Source organism: Triturus cristatus, chromosome 2_2 (assembly GCF_964204655.1).
Source record: "Triturus cristatus chromosome 2_2, aTriCri1.1, whole genome shotgun sequence".
In the NCBI taxonomy this organism is placed as follows: Eukaryota; Metazoa; Chordata; class Amphibia; order Caudata; family Salamandridae; genus Triturus; species Triturus cristatus.
The window spans coordinates 150,628,496-150,644,470 of record NC_140582.1 but is presented as its reverse complement, the minus strand read 5'-3'; the positions used below and the strand labels follow the sequence as shown (position 1 = coordinate 150,644,470).

The window sequence follows — 15,975 nt, the reverse complement described above, 5'->3', positions numbered from 1 at the left end:
CTGTGCCCTGATGCCTAATCCGGGCTTCGTCTGGTCTCATTGGGACCGTGGGGGCAGCAAAGAGTGGGGATGCTGTCCGAGTGCATGGGGGTGGCTGGTAGGGGCCCTGTTCTGGCCCCCAAGATGGAGTAACCCAGAGTGACATGGTCATTGCACTCCTTGTGTCCCAGTCGGCGGTTGAGGCCTGACCGGGTTGAATGGACTGCTTGAAAGCCCTACAGGATAGAGTTGCTCTCCTACCCAGGAGACACCACCTGCCATATGGTGGGGGGCCCCTTGGTGAGTCCATAGCCTTCTGAAATGATGGTGGGTGCAGAGTGGAGTGCCCGATTCGTACAGGAAGCACTACTAGTCCACTAGAGTATATAATGAGGCACACTGGAAATACAACGGACAAGCCCTTCTCAGAGCTCCCTGACTCCAACACCGGACGACTATGTCCCCCCTACCATTGCAGCACCCCAAACGGACAAGCTGGATGCCATAATCCAGGAGATACGCCACTCATGCATAGCCATTGAGAAGCAGCTGGGGGCCCATCTTGACCGATATTAGACTTCTCAAAGATGACCTGCTCAAGTTAGCCAACAGAGTCAAGTCGAGTGAACTGACCCTCTGTACCCTGTCACCCTGCTATGCAGACCACTTGTCACAACTTTCCCATCTGTGCTGACAGGTGGAGCAACTTCAGGACCACACAGAAGATGCGGAAGGGTGTTCTTGAAGAAACAATTTACGCATTGTGGACATATCACGGGGGGGAGGGACCCCAAATCACTCAATTTATAGAGAATTGGCTCCGCACCACGGTGGCCCTGATGTGGCTCTCTTATTCTGTACCCTCAAGAAAGCCTATCCCTAGTGTGCCATCATGGCCCAAGTTAACCAGGACCCTTACCTTCAGAGACCAAGACACGTTGCTGCTTGCAGCACAAAAGATGGCGCCCATCCTCATAGACAATGCCAGGGTCTCTCTTTTACCATATTACACTATCACATACCATCGCAGGACTGCCTCATTTCAGGAGATCAGAAAGCACCTGCAAGAGGCTAGCCTCCAGTATGCCCTACTGTTTCCGGCCAGGCTCAAAGTGATACACGATCAGTGCACAGCATTTTTTGAAACACTAGAAGACGCTTGGTACTAACTCGAACAACCATTTCCGGACTTACAGAGATGCAAGCAGCTGAGATCCAACCCGCCGAAGGCTCAGCAAGCCACTTGGAGGTAGCAGCACAGAGCTATGGACCGTGGCAGCCCAGGCATGGCCCCCTCCCCACGGCAGGATGCAATCCTTTTGGGTTGCCACCCTGCACCTACCACAGAGGCGCGTCAGCTCCAGTTTGTCTCAGGGCAGTGCCTCTGACTGAGAGGCAATTGGCAGCATGGCACTGTTCCCCTCGATCACCCTGTACATGACACACAACTTATTGGGTTGATGATTGTGAGTAATTATTATGCTACATTGTTATGTTTGTTCAGGTCGCCACCTGCAACTCAGACAAATGGGAGGGCCAGGTAATTTTATGCACTGAATTGATTACTGAATGTTTTCCTTTGTACTTTACATGGTTGCTGCACTGATGCTATGATGTTATGGGGTTTCGGGTCTCTGGAGTCCCTACTAGTTGATATGACTACCACGTGTGCTTACATGGTACCGATCAGCTCGATCTAGCCTTTGCTCACCCCTTAAGTGTAGGCACCACTTTTTCAACAGTAAATATGTTACTGGTTGTTTTCTTGTATGGTTGAATGACATCACTTTGCTGGACCGAGTATAGGGACATTGAATTTAAATGTTTTATTCAGTCACCTTCTGTTTCTCTTTGCAGCAATGTGGGGTGTATTTTGAACACTAGGGCCCTGCTGTGAGGGATACAATCTTATCTCATTGATACCTACAGAACTGAATGCTTATAACATCCGTACTTGGAATGTGAGCAGATGGGCTCTGTGCATAAAAGGCATAGGGTGTTAGCTCAAATGTATAGGCACTGCATCCACATCACATTTTTAAAGGAGACCCATCTCAGGGCATCTAAGGCTTAGAAACTACGTAGAAAATGGAGGGGACAGGTATTTTACACATTTTACTCAGCATATGCGAGGGGTGCTGCTATATGGCTCCGTGCTGGCGTCCCGTTTGTGCCAGTGGGCACACGTATTGACACCCTGGGGTGTATTGTGCTGCTCAGGGGCAAGTTGGATGGGGCTCCAATTGTAATTGGGTGCATCTATGTGTCCAACACGGCACAGGATGAGTTCTTGGACCACTTATCAACAGTCTTAAAGGACTGGACATCCTACCCATGGGTGCTGGGTGGGGATTTCAATGCAGTCCTGGACATAGCGCTCAATCACTCATATCCCCCTGCCAGCCACGTCCCCCATGTGACAGGCTAGAGTGTTCCGACAATGGCTGGAGTGTTGGGCTCATAACTCAGGAATGAGGAAATATTTGTTCAATTCACACCATGCATTCCTGCCTTGACAGGTTTCCATGTTCTTCCCACCTCCAGTCTAGTGTTACACATGCAACGCATTTGGGGAAAACACTCTCTGACCACAACCTTTTGGAAATGGTGCTGTCATGGGGTCGGATCACGACCCATATCCCCACCTGGCACCTACAGCCTACCTTCTTGAAGGCGTGGTTTTTCGGCATTAGCTTTCGACATGTATTGATGCATACTTTCAAAAAACAAAGGCACAGCCTCCTCTCCCCTAGTGGAGTGGAAGGTTTTCATAGTGGTGGTTAGAGGCACATCCATTGGGCGGTGGAGGGGTGCCTGAAAAGTGGAGTTACTGGAGCTCACACAACTAGAGAGAAGATTTGGACCATTGTAAAGGGCCATGATTGAGGATGACAAGGCCTCTTAGAGACTATGTGAAGCTAAGATCACCTATGCAGAACTCCTTTAGCATCTTCATGTCATTGACTACCAGGCATATGCCCAGAGGACTCACACTTATCCAGGTACCCTTTTAGCCCACTTGAACCGACCAAACCCCTCATGCTTACCTATTCTGTCCATACACACAATGTCTCGAGGAAACAGGTGGACATTAACACAGCCTTTCGTGACTTTTGTGCAAGGCTATCCAGCCCCAACATCTCCTAACCCGACAGACATCACCTCCTTTTTACGAAAGGCATTGTTATCTAGGGTGCCGTAAGCGCCCGTATCTTCGTTTGTGAAATTTGCGGGTCTATTAAGGAACTTGCCTGTAACAAGACATGGGGCTCTGATGGGGTCCCCATTGACATTTACTCCTCATAGTGTACACAATTTTACCTCAGCTAGAAAAATTCTTTAATTCCCTTGAGAATGGCTTCTTAGAAGGCATTAATGACTTAATTATTGAAACCCGTCAAATTGCCCAAGGAGCTCACTTCCTATAGGCCCCTTTCTTTGCTCAATTCTGAATACAAAATCTTGAGCAAAGCCCTAGCGTGCAGGCTGCTCCCGTTGCTCCCGGAGTTATTACACGCTGATCAGTGCGGCTTTGTCCTCTGTCGTAGCACCTCCCTAATCATCCGTCGTCTATTTCAGGTTATGAATGCTGTGCAGGTTATACCCATTGTCTATGTGTGTGTCACTAGATATCTGTCAGGCCTTTGACACCTTGGGATGGGATTTCATGTTAGTGGTGTTAGCCAGATATGGCATACCCCGTGCGTATATCTGCTGAGTGCAACTGTTATATGTAGCCCCCACAGCTAGACCCGTACTGTTAGACCTGGCACTATTGGCGTGGGTCTCCCTTCCATTTTTTGCTGTTGCCTCACATGTTTTTGCTGGTTATAGATGCTTTGGGCACTGTGCCACTGCTATTCAGTGCCACAGTGCAAGTGCTCCCTATGGTAAATTGATGTATGTTATGTTATGTTATGTTATTGTGGGACCTGCAGAAGACCCTGAGAGCTAGATCCAAGATTCCTTGCGGGGCAATATTTGAAAAGTTTTTTTTGTAAATAGAGAGGGCCACTATTGTTAAGAGCAGAATAGGTGAAACAACAGATCTTAAAAAAAGCTCTCTTTTTCACCGTTAGCCAGTGGAGTTCTCTAAGTAGTGGCCTGCAGGTTGATTCAAGATCATCCTTGCAGCTGTGTTCTGGACTACCTGCAGCTTGGCTAGGTGGATCTCGCCTACTTCTGCCATCAATGCATTGCTATAATCCAAACGACTGGTGACCAGGGATTGTACCAGAGTCCTGCGATGGTAGGTAGGCATATAGGGAAGGATTTTTCTCAAAAGCCGAAGGCTATAATAGCAGGATGCAGATGTGGACACAATATGTTCTTTCATAGACAGTGCCCTGTCGATTTTTATGCCCAGGTCATTGACTGAGACCTTAGGGGTGGGGGCAGAGCCCAATTTAGTTGGCCACCAATCGCTTGACCAAGCATCGGTTGCTTTACCCAGTAACATAATCTCTGATTTGTCTGGGTTTAGTTGTAAGAAATTTGCTGTCATCCAGTCATATATTGTCACCAGACCATTTGCAAAGCACATTTTCTCCTCCTCTAAGTTACCCCCAATAGTGAACAAGAGCTGCGTGTCATCTGCGTAAGAGATGATCTCGAAACCCAACTGTTCAACTATCCTTGCCAAAGGAGACATGTACATATTGAAGAGGGTCAGGCTCAGACAAGATCCTTGTGGGACACCTCTCTTCAAAGGCATCTTTGGCGAGGAATAGGGACCCAGGATAACTGTTTGGGATCTATCTGCCAGGAAATTTTTTAGTTATTTCAAAGCCGTTCCTTTAATACCCCCCGAAACTAGTCTCTCCGCAAGCTTAGTGTGCGAGATGGTATCAAAAGCTGCGAAGAGATCTAGAAGGATCAGTTTAACTGCACCCCCTGCATCAACTGTTCGTCTAAGTGAATCAGTTACTGCCAGCACGGCTGTTTCTGTACTGAATCCTTTCCGAAAACCCGATTGTGAGGGGTCTAGGATTCCATTTTGTTCAAGGTAGGAACAAAGTTGTTTATTTACAAAACCTTCCAACAATTTGCCCAAAAGTGGTAAGAGGGAGATGGGACGGTAATTGGAGAGGATAGTTGGGTCAGCTGAAGGCTTTTTCAGAATAGGACGGACAGATGCCTCTTTCCAAGCCATAGGAATGGTGCCTGTAATTAGAGAAGAGTTGAAAATGTCTCAAATGGCCGGAGCACAGCTAGTGGCTAAAAGGGCCATGGTTTTTGGTATGTATGAATTAGGGACTCCATGATTGGCTTATTTGGTTTACTTGTCAGACCCTAGTACAGTGCACTGCGTGTGCCCAGGGCTTGTAAATCAAATGCTGCTGGTGGGCTTGCAGCACTGGTTGTGCCACCCACAGAAGCAGCTTGTAAAGTGTGTCTCAGCATGCCATTGCAGAGCCTGTGTGCAGTCTGTGACTGCCATGCTGACTGGGCAAGTGCACCCACTTGCCAGTCCCTAAACCTTCCCTTTTCTTCATATCAGCACCCCTAAGGTAGGCCCAAGGGCAGGGTGCATAGTAAGTATAATGTAGGACATGCCCTGGTGTGTGTGGCATGTCCTAATAGTGAATTACAGCCATTTTCATTTTTCACTATTGCAAGGCTACCTGCAAGGCTGCCAGAATAGGCACTTTGATTATTACATCTTATAATCCTAACTGACTCAGGGAACTAGGTAGAAATTTGAGTTTAGTATGCCTGAACTCAGTATGATAAAATGCATCTTTTAGTAAAGTTGGTTTTAACATTCTGTGTTTGAAAATACCACTTTTAGAAAGTAGGTATTTTTTTGTCTAACCATCCAAGCCTGCCTCTGCTAGGTTGTGTATTCCTTGTCTGGAGTTTGAGTGACAGGGGCTGGGGGATTCCAGGAGACAGGGTGAGTCAGCATAGAATAGAGAGATCTGCATGTAGATGGGTCGGAGGAGTTGCGCCTGGGACTTGAATAGGGATGTGCCTTCCCTCCACAATGCTGGCTCCACCTCCTGTGGTGCGCCTGATGTCCCTGTCCCACACTGTCAAAGGAAAGAAGGAATCTTATCAACAAAGTGCTCCAAGACTGACCAGAACTGGTTTGGACTAGGCAAAGGCCTCTCTGCATACAGAGAACAAATACAATATGAGTATAAAAGGGGGACCCAGACCCCAGAACTTTAGATCACTTCTGGGAAACAAGAAGAAACTTTATTGAAGGGAGGAACCAGAGAGAGAGACTGCAGGAGGAGACTATCCCTATGCTGTGTGCTGTTTGAGGATTGGCCTGCAGTGGTTACCTGATTACCAAAGAAAGGAGAAAGGACTTTGTGCTACTTTCATCAAATTGTAAGAAGATCTCCAAGGGCTTGAACTAGAGCTTGCCTCTTGCCTGAAGTCTGAGGGATACAATACTGCACCAACCAGCTCCCCTGAGTTCCCTTGCTGAGAGTCTGAAGTGCCTGCTGTTGAGCTGGGCCTTCTGAGAGACTGCTTGTTGCTGGGAGCTGGAAGGACGACTCAAGACGAAGAAACGTGTCGCCGCCACAGCAGTTGTCGTCGCATCGCTGAGGAAGCGTGCCGCCGCTGCTGCTGTCGCCATTGTATCGCCGAAGCACCTTGCATCACTGGAGAAGAGTATCGCCGTCGCAGCAGACGCCGTTGCATCACCAGAGAAGCGTGTCGCTGCCGCAGCAGCTGTCATCGCATCGCTGAGGAAGCGTGCCGCCACTTCAGCTGTCGCCATCGCATCGCCGAAGCGCCCCGCATCACTAGAGAAGAGTGTCGCCATCGCAGCAGACACCGTCGCATCACCAGAGAAGCATGTCGCAGAGCCTGTCGTGGCTGAAGAAGATTCACAGAGTCACCGCACGGCCGTCGGGGTTGCACGCATCACCCCTTTGTTGTCGCAACATCAAGAAGACGTCATGTTTGTTGCATTGCACCAGATCGTAATCTCATCACGGCTCTGCGAGTCGCATCGCCACAGAAGCGCAGTAAGAAACCGACGCATCACCTCCTCACGCGGAGAAGAACCGATGCATTACCTCCCCTCTGGTAAGGAACCGACGCATCACCGTCACCTGCGCAGCAGGTAGGGAACCGACGCATCACCTCCCCCAGAGTAAGGAACCAACGCATCCCCGTTCTTGTGTGTAAGGAACCGACGCATCACCCTCCCTGTAACTCTTTTGTTTGTATAGCGCTACACATCCAAAGGTACATTGAACATAAAGTGTTGCATTTACCATCTAAATAGAACTAAGTAATTTCTGCCATTTTTAAAGTACAGTATTGTGGATTCTTGTTGTTTGTGGTCTTGTGTTAAGTCTATATAAAGATACTTATTTTTATAATACAACCTGTGTGGTGTCCATCTGTAGTGTTGTCACTGTGTTACTGTATGTGTTCCCAAATGCTTTACACACTGCTTCTGAGATAAGCCTGTCTGCTCCTGCCACGCTACCAAGGGGTTGAGCAGGGGTTATTTTGGAAGTGTACCCCCTTACCCTGACTAGACGCAAGGGCCCCTATTTGGTCAAAGGTACCTACCTCTGCCAACTAGAGACCCCCAAATCTAACATGTACCTTACATCTCTCATTTTTGCCCAAAATCACACGGGACCCGTCAGGGTTGCTCTCTCTTGCCACTTCCATTTGTCCTGGCAATTGAGCCTATTTCACAGCAGATGGAGGATCCCATTGGGTCACACAGTACACATGGTATCCTTGTATGCTGATGATACGACCCTGTCTCTTAAAAAGATCTCCATGGGGATCTTGGGAAAATGGCCCGGCTGTTGGCTGACTTCGTTGAACTGTCAGGACTCCAGGTGAAGGCCGGTAAGTTGTGTGCATTCTCCTTTGCAGCTGCATATACCAACCACACACCAGTTATACAATTGGAACCACACATGTTTCTTTAGCTGGGTATCCAAATCTATCATGACACACAGGGTCTCATAGAGAGCACCCTTATCCACATGATCAGTGCACTGCGCTCCTAAGTGAGTTTTTTTTACTACACAGCCTTCATCGGTGGTGGGTCGGCTGGCCCTGGCAAAGATGGTCATGCTGCTGTGTCTGCTATATTATTTAATTAATTTCCCGGTGGTGGTGCTGGCATAGCATTCCATTCCCTCAACACCCTGCTAATAGAACTCACCTAGGGGGAGGACATAGGAGAGTAAGCCTTGTTAAACTAAACCTCCCGGCAGATGGATGTGACCTGGGAGCTCCTGATTTTAAAGTGTATTGCATGGCTAGGCAACTAGAGTGGTTTTCCTACCGGTTGGCTGGACATTACCTGGAGGAAATAGGCTAGATGGTGGACTAGATAGCCCAGGGTCACCTACATCGCTTGACATGCCCAGGTGTGCCTGCGCCCCCCACGGGCTCCCTTTTACAGTAAGTTTCCTTGGTTTTTTGGAGGATGGCACAGAAATACACTGGCTCAATGATGCCACATACACCAAATATACTGCTACATGGTCTCCCTTTGTCTTCAGGTACTCTGAAGCTCCTCAAACTAAGCCCCTTGGAGCAGGAGGGGGTGTTGACACTAGGGTCCCTGTTGCATTGTGGCGAGATGCTATCGCATGCTGATTTTGTTCATGCACATGGATTGCCGGATTACTTTTTTTTATGCATACTAGTATTCTCCATTACATCTGACAATCCTGGGCACTGGACTCATTGTCTACTACAATCGTTGCACACCATGGGACAAGGCAGACTCTTTGTGCGCTGAAGTTACTTGGGGCTGCGCGCTCACCTCATGATATCCCTTGGTACTTTGAAGACGAGGTGAGAGGCTGACCTATTCAGGGAGTTCTCGGACAAGGAATGGGCTTCCCTGTTAGCATACCCCAAGAAGGTCTCGCATAATTTGAGTTTCAAACTCATCCAATCCCCTATCCTGCATAGAGCTTACCTGACCTTGCATAGGCTTAACCAAATGTTCCAGATGGCCACTTTGGCTTTACCCCATTGTAGTGCAGATGACGCTGATCATCTACACATGTTGTGGGTATGTCCCTCAATGGCTGCTTATTAGACAGAGATCTCGGCTACCCTGTCAGAACTGACGGACAGTTACCAATTGGATATAACAGCATATTGTCTCCTGCGGCTCTATCCCAGGCCGTAGGTCTTGAAGGTGACACACAGCTTTATATACCTGGCATTCTTACTAGCAAAGCGGCTGCTCACTAGATGCTAGAAGTCTCCCAGGTCACCACAAGTGACTCAATGGCATGAGGAGGTTGTGCATTGGGGACTTGCTGAAAGTCGGGCGATACGTAGGGAGGAATACAAAGGACCATGAAAGAAGCCCATCTTGCTTGAATGGGATGCCCTTCTGGAACGATTTAAGGCACAGGACGATACACGGTGAGAGGGATAAGGACTGTCAATGTCCTCCTCCCGTCCACTGTAGACACTACCTCACCCTTATAGGTGGGGCAATTAGGCTTAGCATGACCATATCCTCTCTGTTCCATCAGGACTACCACCCTCGCCTCCTCATATCTCCCCTTGCCCGTCAACCATAACCCTTTCCTCTCCCTTTACGCAATGGAAATCTGCAAGCTTTCACATGCACTCCCACATAGGCTGCTCCATATCCACGCTCATACTGTGAGTTGATACAGTTTGTTATTTGAAGGGAGGGACAGGTTGGGAGTTACGATTGCTTTACTCAACGACAAAGTTCTCAATTGTTTACACTGTCCGTATCATCATACATACTCTGCATGTACTACCCACTACTATGTCCTGTATTACAGTACTGAGCAGACACACCATGATTCATGTTTTGCGAATGTATGACCTATAAAAGCATTAAAGTTTGTGTTAAAAAACAGAAGACTTACCCATAGAGTATCAGGAGGAGAATAAGTACAGGAAGGTTTGCAGCTGACACGTAGGCTTTTTGTTGGAAGCACAAAAAGAGGATGATGACGATTATGCAAGGCACGAGATAGTTGCACTGCAAAAAAAAAAAACATAAGGAAAACTCTAGCCATTGAATAAAACTGGAAAACACATTTACTGAAAAGCACTTTATTTTCAACAATGATGTGTGTGATATAAGTACAATGAAATGTTTTTATCGATTAAGTGGACTAAAGTGATTCTGTGTTCTTTGTACAGTAACATTTCTTACTTTAGCCACGCTGTCTAATCTGCAGATTTAAAAAAAAAAAATGTCCTGTTCTAAAATATAACTCTTTATTCACAGCACAACAGAACTTTGTTTTTGATTTGCACCTAGCCCGGATATCCAGTGAAGCCAATTAGATGTAATTTATTCTTACATAATTTCAACCGTTTTGGATTACAATTGCTAAATGAATTGCCTGAGATCAAGAATTTACACCACTTTGTGCATTTGAGACTTTGTGTATAAATCCTATTGATGGAACACAGGTTGAACATGAATGAACTGAACACGAGCAGCTCGTGTTGGCGTTGTGCAATTGAGTTCTTTTTAAAGTAAAAACATAACCCTAAGTCAAAAAAACACGAGGAAACATTTCGCGCAAAACAATTGCGCAAAATGCTGACGCTGGCATGTCACATATTTACATGTAATTATGCATAATGTTTTGGGCAGTTTGCATACTTTCTACTGTTAATATTGAAAAAGTCGATGTCAATATGGAGAACGATACATTCATGTATAAGAACGAAATTGCATCTTTATTAATGGATTCGCCCATTGTGAACTTCATGGCAACCCGACTCAAAAATACGTAGTCAGGCAGGCTCCTGGGCCTGAGGTCACTGATTGATAGGTCACAGTTGGGGTGGCACGTAACTGGCAGACAAATGCACAAACAGGAAATCCCAGATCAATTCCACAGATAGGTGCAGCAAGACTACAATGGTCCATGGAGATTGGCTCCATTAAAGCACACATGGTGGGAGGGGTACGTGTGGTCCTAACAAGACCATAAAGTAGATGTCACATGAGTTAGGAACATACAGCCAATCAGGACACAGCACATGCAGTGTTCTCATGCTGAACATCTGGACATGTTACCAACTGGCCACATTGTTACCACTCAAGGTCGAGGCCCACCTGGATTATGTATCGAACAATTAATTTATGACTCCAAAGGCAGAAACTTGCATTCCTTACCATACAAGGATCAAAAGAATTTCATGGCATACAATGAACTGTACATAAGAACACCTCAGATCGATTGTAAATTGAGGCAGTCCTCAGACCTTACGACTGTATCTGATCTCCCAGCCACAACGTTTAATTAAACAAACTGTTTCTGCAATGCCAAACTCCGCTTGCATCTTGTTTTTTCAAGGTATTAAATGTTTCAGCAACACTACAAAAGGAAACTATGCAAATTTCACCCAAACCTAAAGCTAATCCACCAAGCCTGTTTCTGTGTGTGAACTTCATATCAGTGGGTTGGTGAAGACAGAAGAGGCAGAGCCAAACCCCAAAGGGGGTGAGAAAGAAATGCACCATATCTAATAAGATATAACACATTTTTTCTCCCTCCACACTGGTGCAGTTTTGGCTGCTATGCGCCAAAGCATACACCTTTTTGCCATGGTGCAAGGGAGTATGTTTTCTCTAAAGCACAGATTTTGCAATGGAAGGGGACCCATTCAGTCCAAAAACGTCCCTTTAATAATTTGCCATTTTGCAAGCTTTTATGTATTTCTCCTCGCTACGTCTGGCGCAAGGCCTAGTGGTGTGTGTTTTTGGCACAGATCCATGTCTAGCAAGTAATTGATTTATTGACTGTTCGATTATTTAAAATCTTTACAGTAAAACCAATTAAAATCAGAGCCCACCTCCCATTGATCCCCCCCTCCTCGGGCCATCCATCTGCCTGGACCCCTGTTTCCAACAGTCAATCTTTTGTTGCGAGCTCCCTTTTGCAGTTGAGCGGGGGGTTGATTTTATGTTACACCAGTATTACAAGAAAGCCCATTAAAAGTGACTGTCTGTCTCTTTTTTGCCCATTAATGTGCTTGCCAGTCCCTTTTAGTCCGATTAACAGACTCTGAAGTTCTAAGAGCATGTGAGTTTGCACAGCCATTCTATGTGATAGTACATTTATAAACTCGCTTCTAAAGCCTGTCTAGTTAAATTTATAAACTTTGCCACTCTTGCGAGAATATATGATTTTGTTTCCGAGAGACACCAGTCTGACGCCTCCTTACACAACCTTATGCCGCGGTCCCTTAAAATGGGGTGAAGCAACCTTTGTCGTTCGCTGACCAGTTTAGGAAGGCAGGATAATTCCCTTTGATAGTTACATATCCGACAGGAGACTGCGCCGTCTTCTCGTGCCCATGCTGGGTTAAAGTCCGAAATTTTAAGGGTCATGCGCCTCATAAAAAGAATTTTCCTGCAAGCTTGAGCCCGTAGTGCTTCCCGTAAGTACTGTTGGGCTTTCCCCAAAGTATAGGATTCATTTAGTGCCGTGATGATGGTATTGTGACGGAGTGCCGCTCGATCCTTTTCATACGAGATGGAGCGGACTTGCCGCTTCATGGCATTTGATCAGGCCTTTTGCTGGATGTCCGGTAGAGGCAAACTATCAGCTTCAATGTTTAGGGTCCCTAGTGCTTTGCCCAGTTTAATGTGCCAAGGGGAGTCTGCTTCCCTAAACATTGTTTCCAAGTGATGTTTAAATGTGTTATTCAAGGCTTTGAGGACCCTGATGCAATACTTAATTAAGTCCACCTGAAGGGCCAGATCTGGTCTGCAAAGCCCTAATTCCAGTCGTAGCCTGGTGTTCCTAGCATGCCCGGGTACTTGCAGCACACTCTTGTGGGATTTTACCTGAGCGGCTGCTATGAGTTTATCAAAGGCTCCCGGAAAGGCCAGGTGGCCATATTTAATTGTCGGTATTAGTTTTGCCTTGAGGACTCTTAGCATAGGATCTGCTGTTAGCTTGACAGGTGTTGGCTTAAGCGTTTCAGTGTAAGGATTACGCAGTTGGTTTTCTCGATTAGATGTTTTGTGTGTATTGCCAGAGAAGCCCGCTCAGATAGCCAAACTCCAAGGTAGTTATAAGCATCTCTTGTCTCAATTTGATGGTCTCCCATTTTCCAAGTAGCTTGATTTTTGTGGGGATATCTGCTGAATAACATTATCTTTGTTTTGCTCTGATTGACTGTCAAGCAGTTTTCCTTGTTGTACTTCTCCACTTCATTTAAAGCTCTTTGGAGACCCACCCTGGTGTGATCCATCACTACGGTATCGCCAGCATACTGGAGGTTTGCCAGTCTCACCGTGCCAATCTCGGTGGAGCTATATTGGCCCCCTTCAGGGCACTCCCCATAGCTGAGGTATAAAGATTGAATAATAATGGGGCCAGGAGGCAAACCCTGCTTCAGGCCATTGTTGGTTTCGACTCTTGATAATAAGGCTGTGGGGCTTATCTTGACTTGGACACAGGTCCCCTCATAGAGAGCTATGATTGCCTTCCAGAGCTTTGAGGGAATCCCTCAGGCTATCAGTTTTCTCCCAAAGTCTGCCTCCATCAACTCTGTCAAAGGCTGTGCTGTAATCTATGAAACAGCAAAACAGCGACAAGTGCCTGTCTTTGACAGCTTGTTTAGAGGTAGGCCAGGGCCATGATGTTGTCCATTGTTGAGCTGTTTGCCCTGAACCCGGTCTGAAAGAATGAGAGAATTTAGGGCCATAATTTCAAGGAACGGCAATAACATTATCCCCGCTTTAGCGGCAGGAAACTGCCGCTAAAGCCGCGATAATGGGCTTGATAATATGCCCTTGTGAATTCCCATAGAAGCCCAGGTTCACACCAGAACCCGGGCTTCTATGTGATTTCACAAGGGCATATTATCAAGCCCATTATCGCCACTTTAGCGGCAGTTCCCTGCTGCTAAAGCGGCGATAATGTTATCGCCGTTCCTTGATAATATGGCCCCACGTTGTTGTTTGCCCAAACCTCCAACTCTTTCAGTAGTAATTTCGCATAGGCTTTGGCTTCTACATCAAGCAGGGCCACTAGCCTATAGTTGGCAGGATTAGAGTGATCGCCTATTTTATGGATGGGAAAAAGCACTGATCCTTTCCATGATTAGGCGTGTTTATATAGAGGAGTTAGAATTGAGGCGAAGAATGCTTGAGCTGACTTAAATGCCAGGGCTGGAATCCCATTGGGTCCTGGAGCCTTATCAATTCTCATTGTCCTGATCATCCTTGTTATCTCTGGCTCTGAGAAACCATTTCCCTCGATCGCTTTTGATCCATGTCTATGAATCTTAGTAGCTAGGGATTTGTGTCTGACCCATGGGTATTTGCAAGGAAATGCCCATGTACCACTCATGGAGTGCCACTCTAACGCAAGGTAGCGCAAAGAAGCCATTATTACAACTTTATTTCAATCTGGGTGACTTTCCAATGCAATTCCTGATTGTGATGAATAGAAAGCCCCACTCCAACTCTGTGCTAGGTGTGTGTCACTTCTGTGATGCAATCCTGCCACAAAGCATTAGTAAATCTGGGCATTAACGCTTTGACTGCCAGTATAGGACATTCAAATGGATGTATTACAAATATTAGCCTAGTATGTTTTGGTGCTTGATGGCAAACCTTGGAATCTGAACATAATGATAGATCAGGAAAGGCAGGATGAAACAAGCAGAGATTTGAAATATGTTTGTGACATACATTTGGACAAATGAAGCTTTCCTCTCAACCTCTAGGTACATTTTTAAAATCTCATTAGCCACCCTCAATTGTCACACTAGAAGACAAAGTACAATTCTATAGAGACACAATCTCTTTTTAGTGAAAACGGCATTAAGTACAAAATTGGTAAATGAGCTGTAGAAGGGCAATACTGCTTTGAACTTTGGAGGCACATAAGTCAAATAGTCTCAACTTATTGGTATGGTCGTTAGTGTTTATGAGCTTGATGAAGGTTCTGCCAGTGCTATAAATGGGAGGTGATTACTGGGCAAAATGTTACAGGAGGACAGGAGGAAAAGCTCACAGAAGACAGGGAGACGCTGCCAATTCACAACTGTGTCTGTTCATCTCTATAGAAAGCAGGAAAAAAGAGAACAAAAGTAAGAGAAAGTAAGGTTTAATCCTAAAACACCCCGAGAGTGGGCAGTGCCATGCCATCAGTGAATAGGTTATATCCACTTTTCACCAGAATAGTACAAACCCATCAAGAATGCAGCCCCATAGTGGACATAGTCAAATACAAAAGCAAAGCACCAAATAAAGCAAGCATTCAAATAAAAGCCCCTAAGGACTCAGATTGAAAAACAGCTTTTGATAAAATACAAACACAAAAGATACACAGCCGACTGATAAAGCGCACATCAATATCAAAGTCCCATGTTAGTACGTTTCCTGTGCCAGACAACTCCGAGATCTGCTGTGTTTGGATCCCACTGGAAAACCAGAGAAGACAAATAAAAAGAAGTGGAGGTGGCACCAGGTATGAAGTCACAGTCACGTGAAAATGGATTGATTCACTGTGGTACTTTATTCTCCTTCTTATAACATGTGAAAACAGCCAACGCGTTTCGTTCCGTTTAAAGGAACTTCATCAGGGCAAAGATAAAAGTCCATAGGTGAACACTCTGTGTAAGTTTTTTTCACAACTATCCGAAGAAAATAAAAATCCAGAATGGCAAAGGTCAATCAGAAATGTAATTCCGAAAGCGACCTTGTGTTCGAAAGCTCCTCTATACGTTGTCCAGAAAGCAATAAGTGTCAAAGGTTGACGAAGTCTAATGTGTTGTCGGCGTTACGATTGACGCCTCACGATCACTAATTTCGGCACCCACAGTTCAATGGAGAAGCAACCGGAGATGTATCCCAAACTGGTATATAAAATGTTCCAAATTATAGCCACCAACATTCTTGCATTGTTAGATCTGTCAGCCTTAGGGTGGTCTCCCCCACACTTTGGCCATAAATTCTTAATTATAATGACCTTATTTATGTTTTCCTTAGGGCTCGGGACACTTTACCACTGCTAA

General features: G+C 45.9%; 1 protein-coding gene across 4 annotated transcripts in view; it reads right to left on the bottom strand.

Moving 5' to 3' along the window:
- LOC146861982 (phospholipid-transporting ATPase ABCA1-like) overlaps positions 1-15,975 on the bottom strand; it is a 3,104,259-nt gene that overhangs the window by 887,980 nt on the left and 2,200,304 nt on the right. For all 4 annotated transcript variants that reach the window (XM_085641135.1, XM_085641137.1, XM_085641136.1 and 1 more), the window contains exon 38: positions 9,843-9,958. In XM_085641135.1, the coding sequence (XP_085497261.1) occupies positions 9,843-9,958 (116 nt within the window). The remainder of the gene's footprint in view (positions 1-9,842; positions 9,959-15,975) is intronic.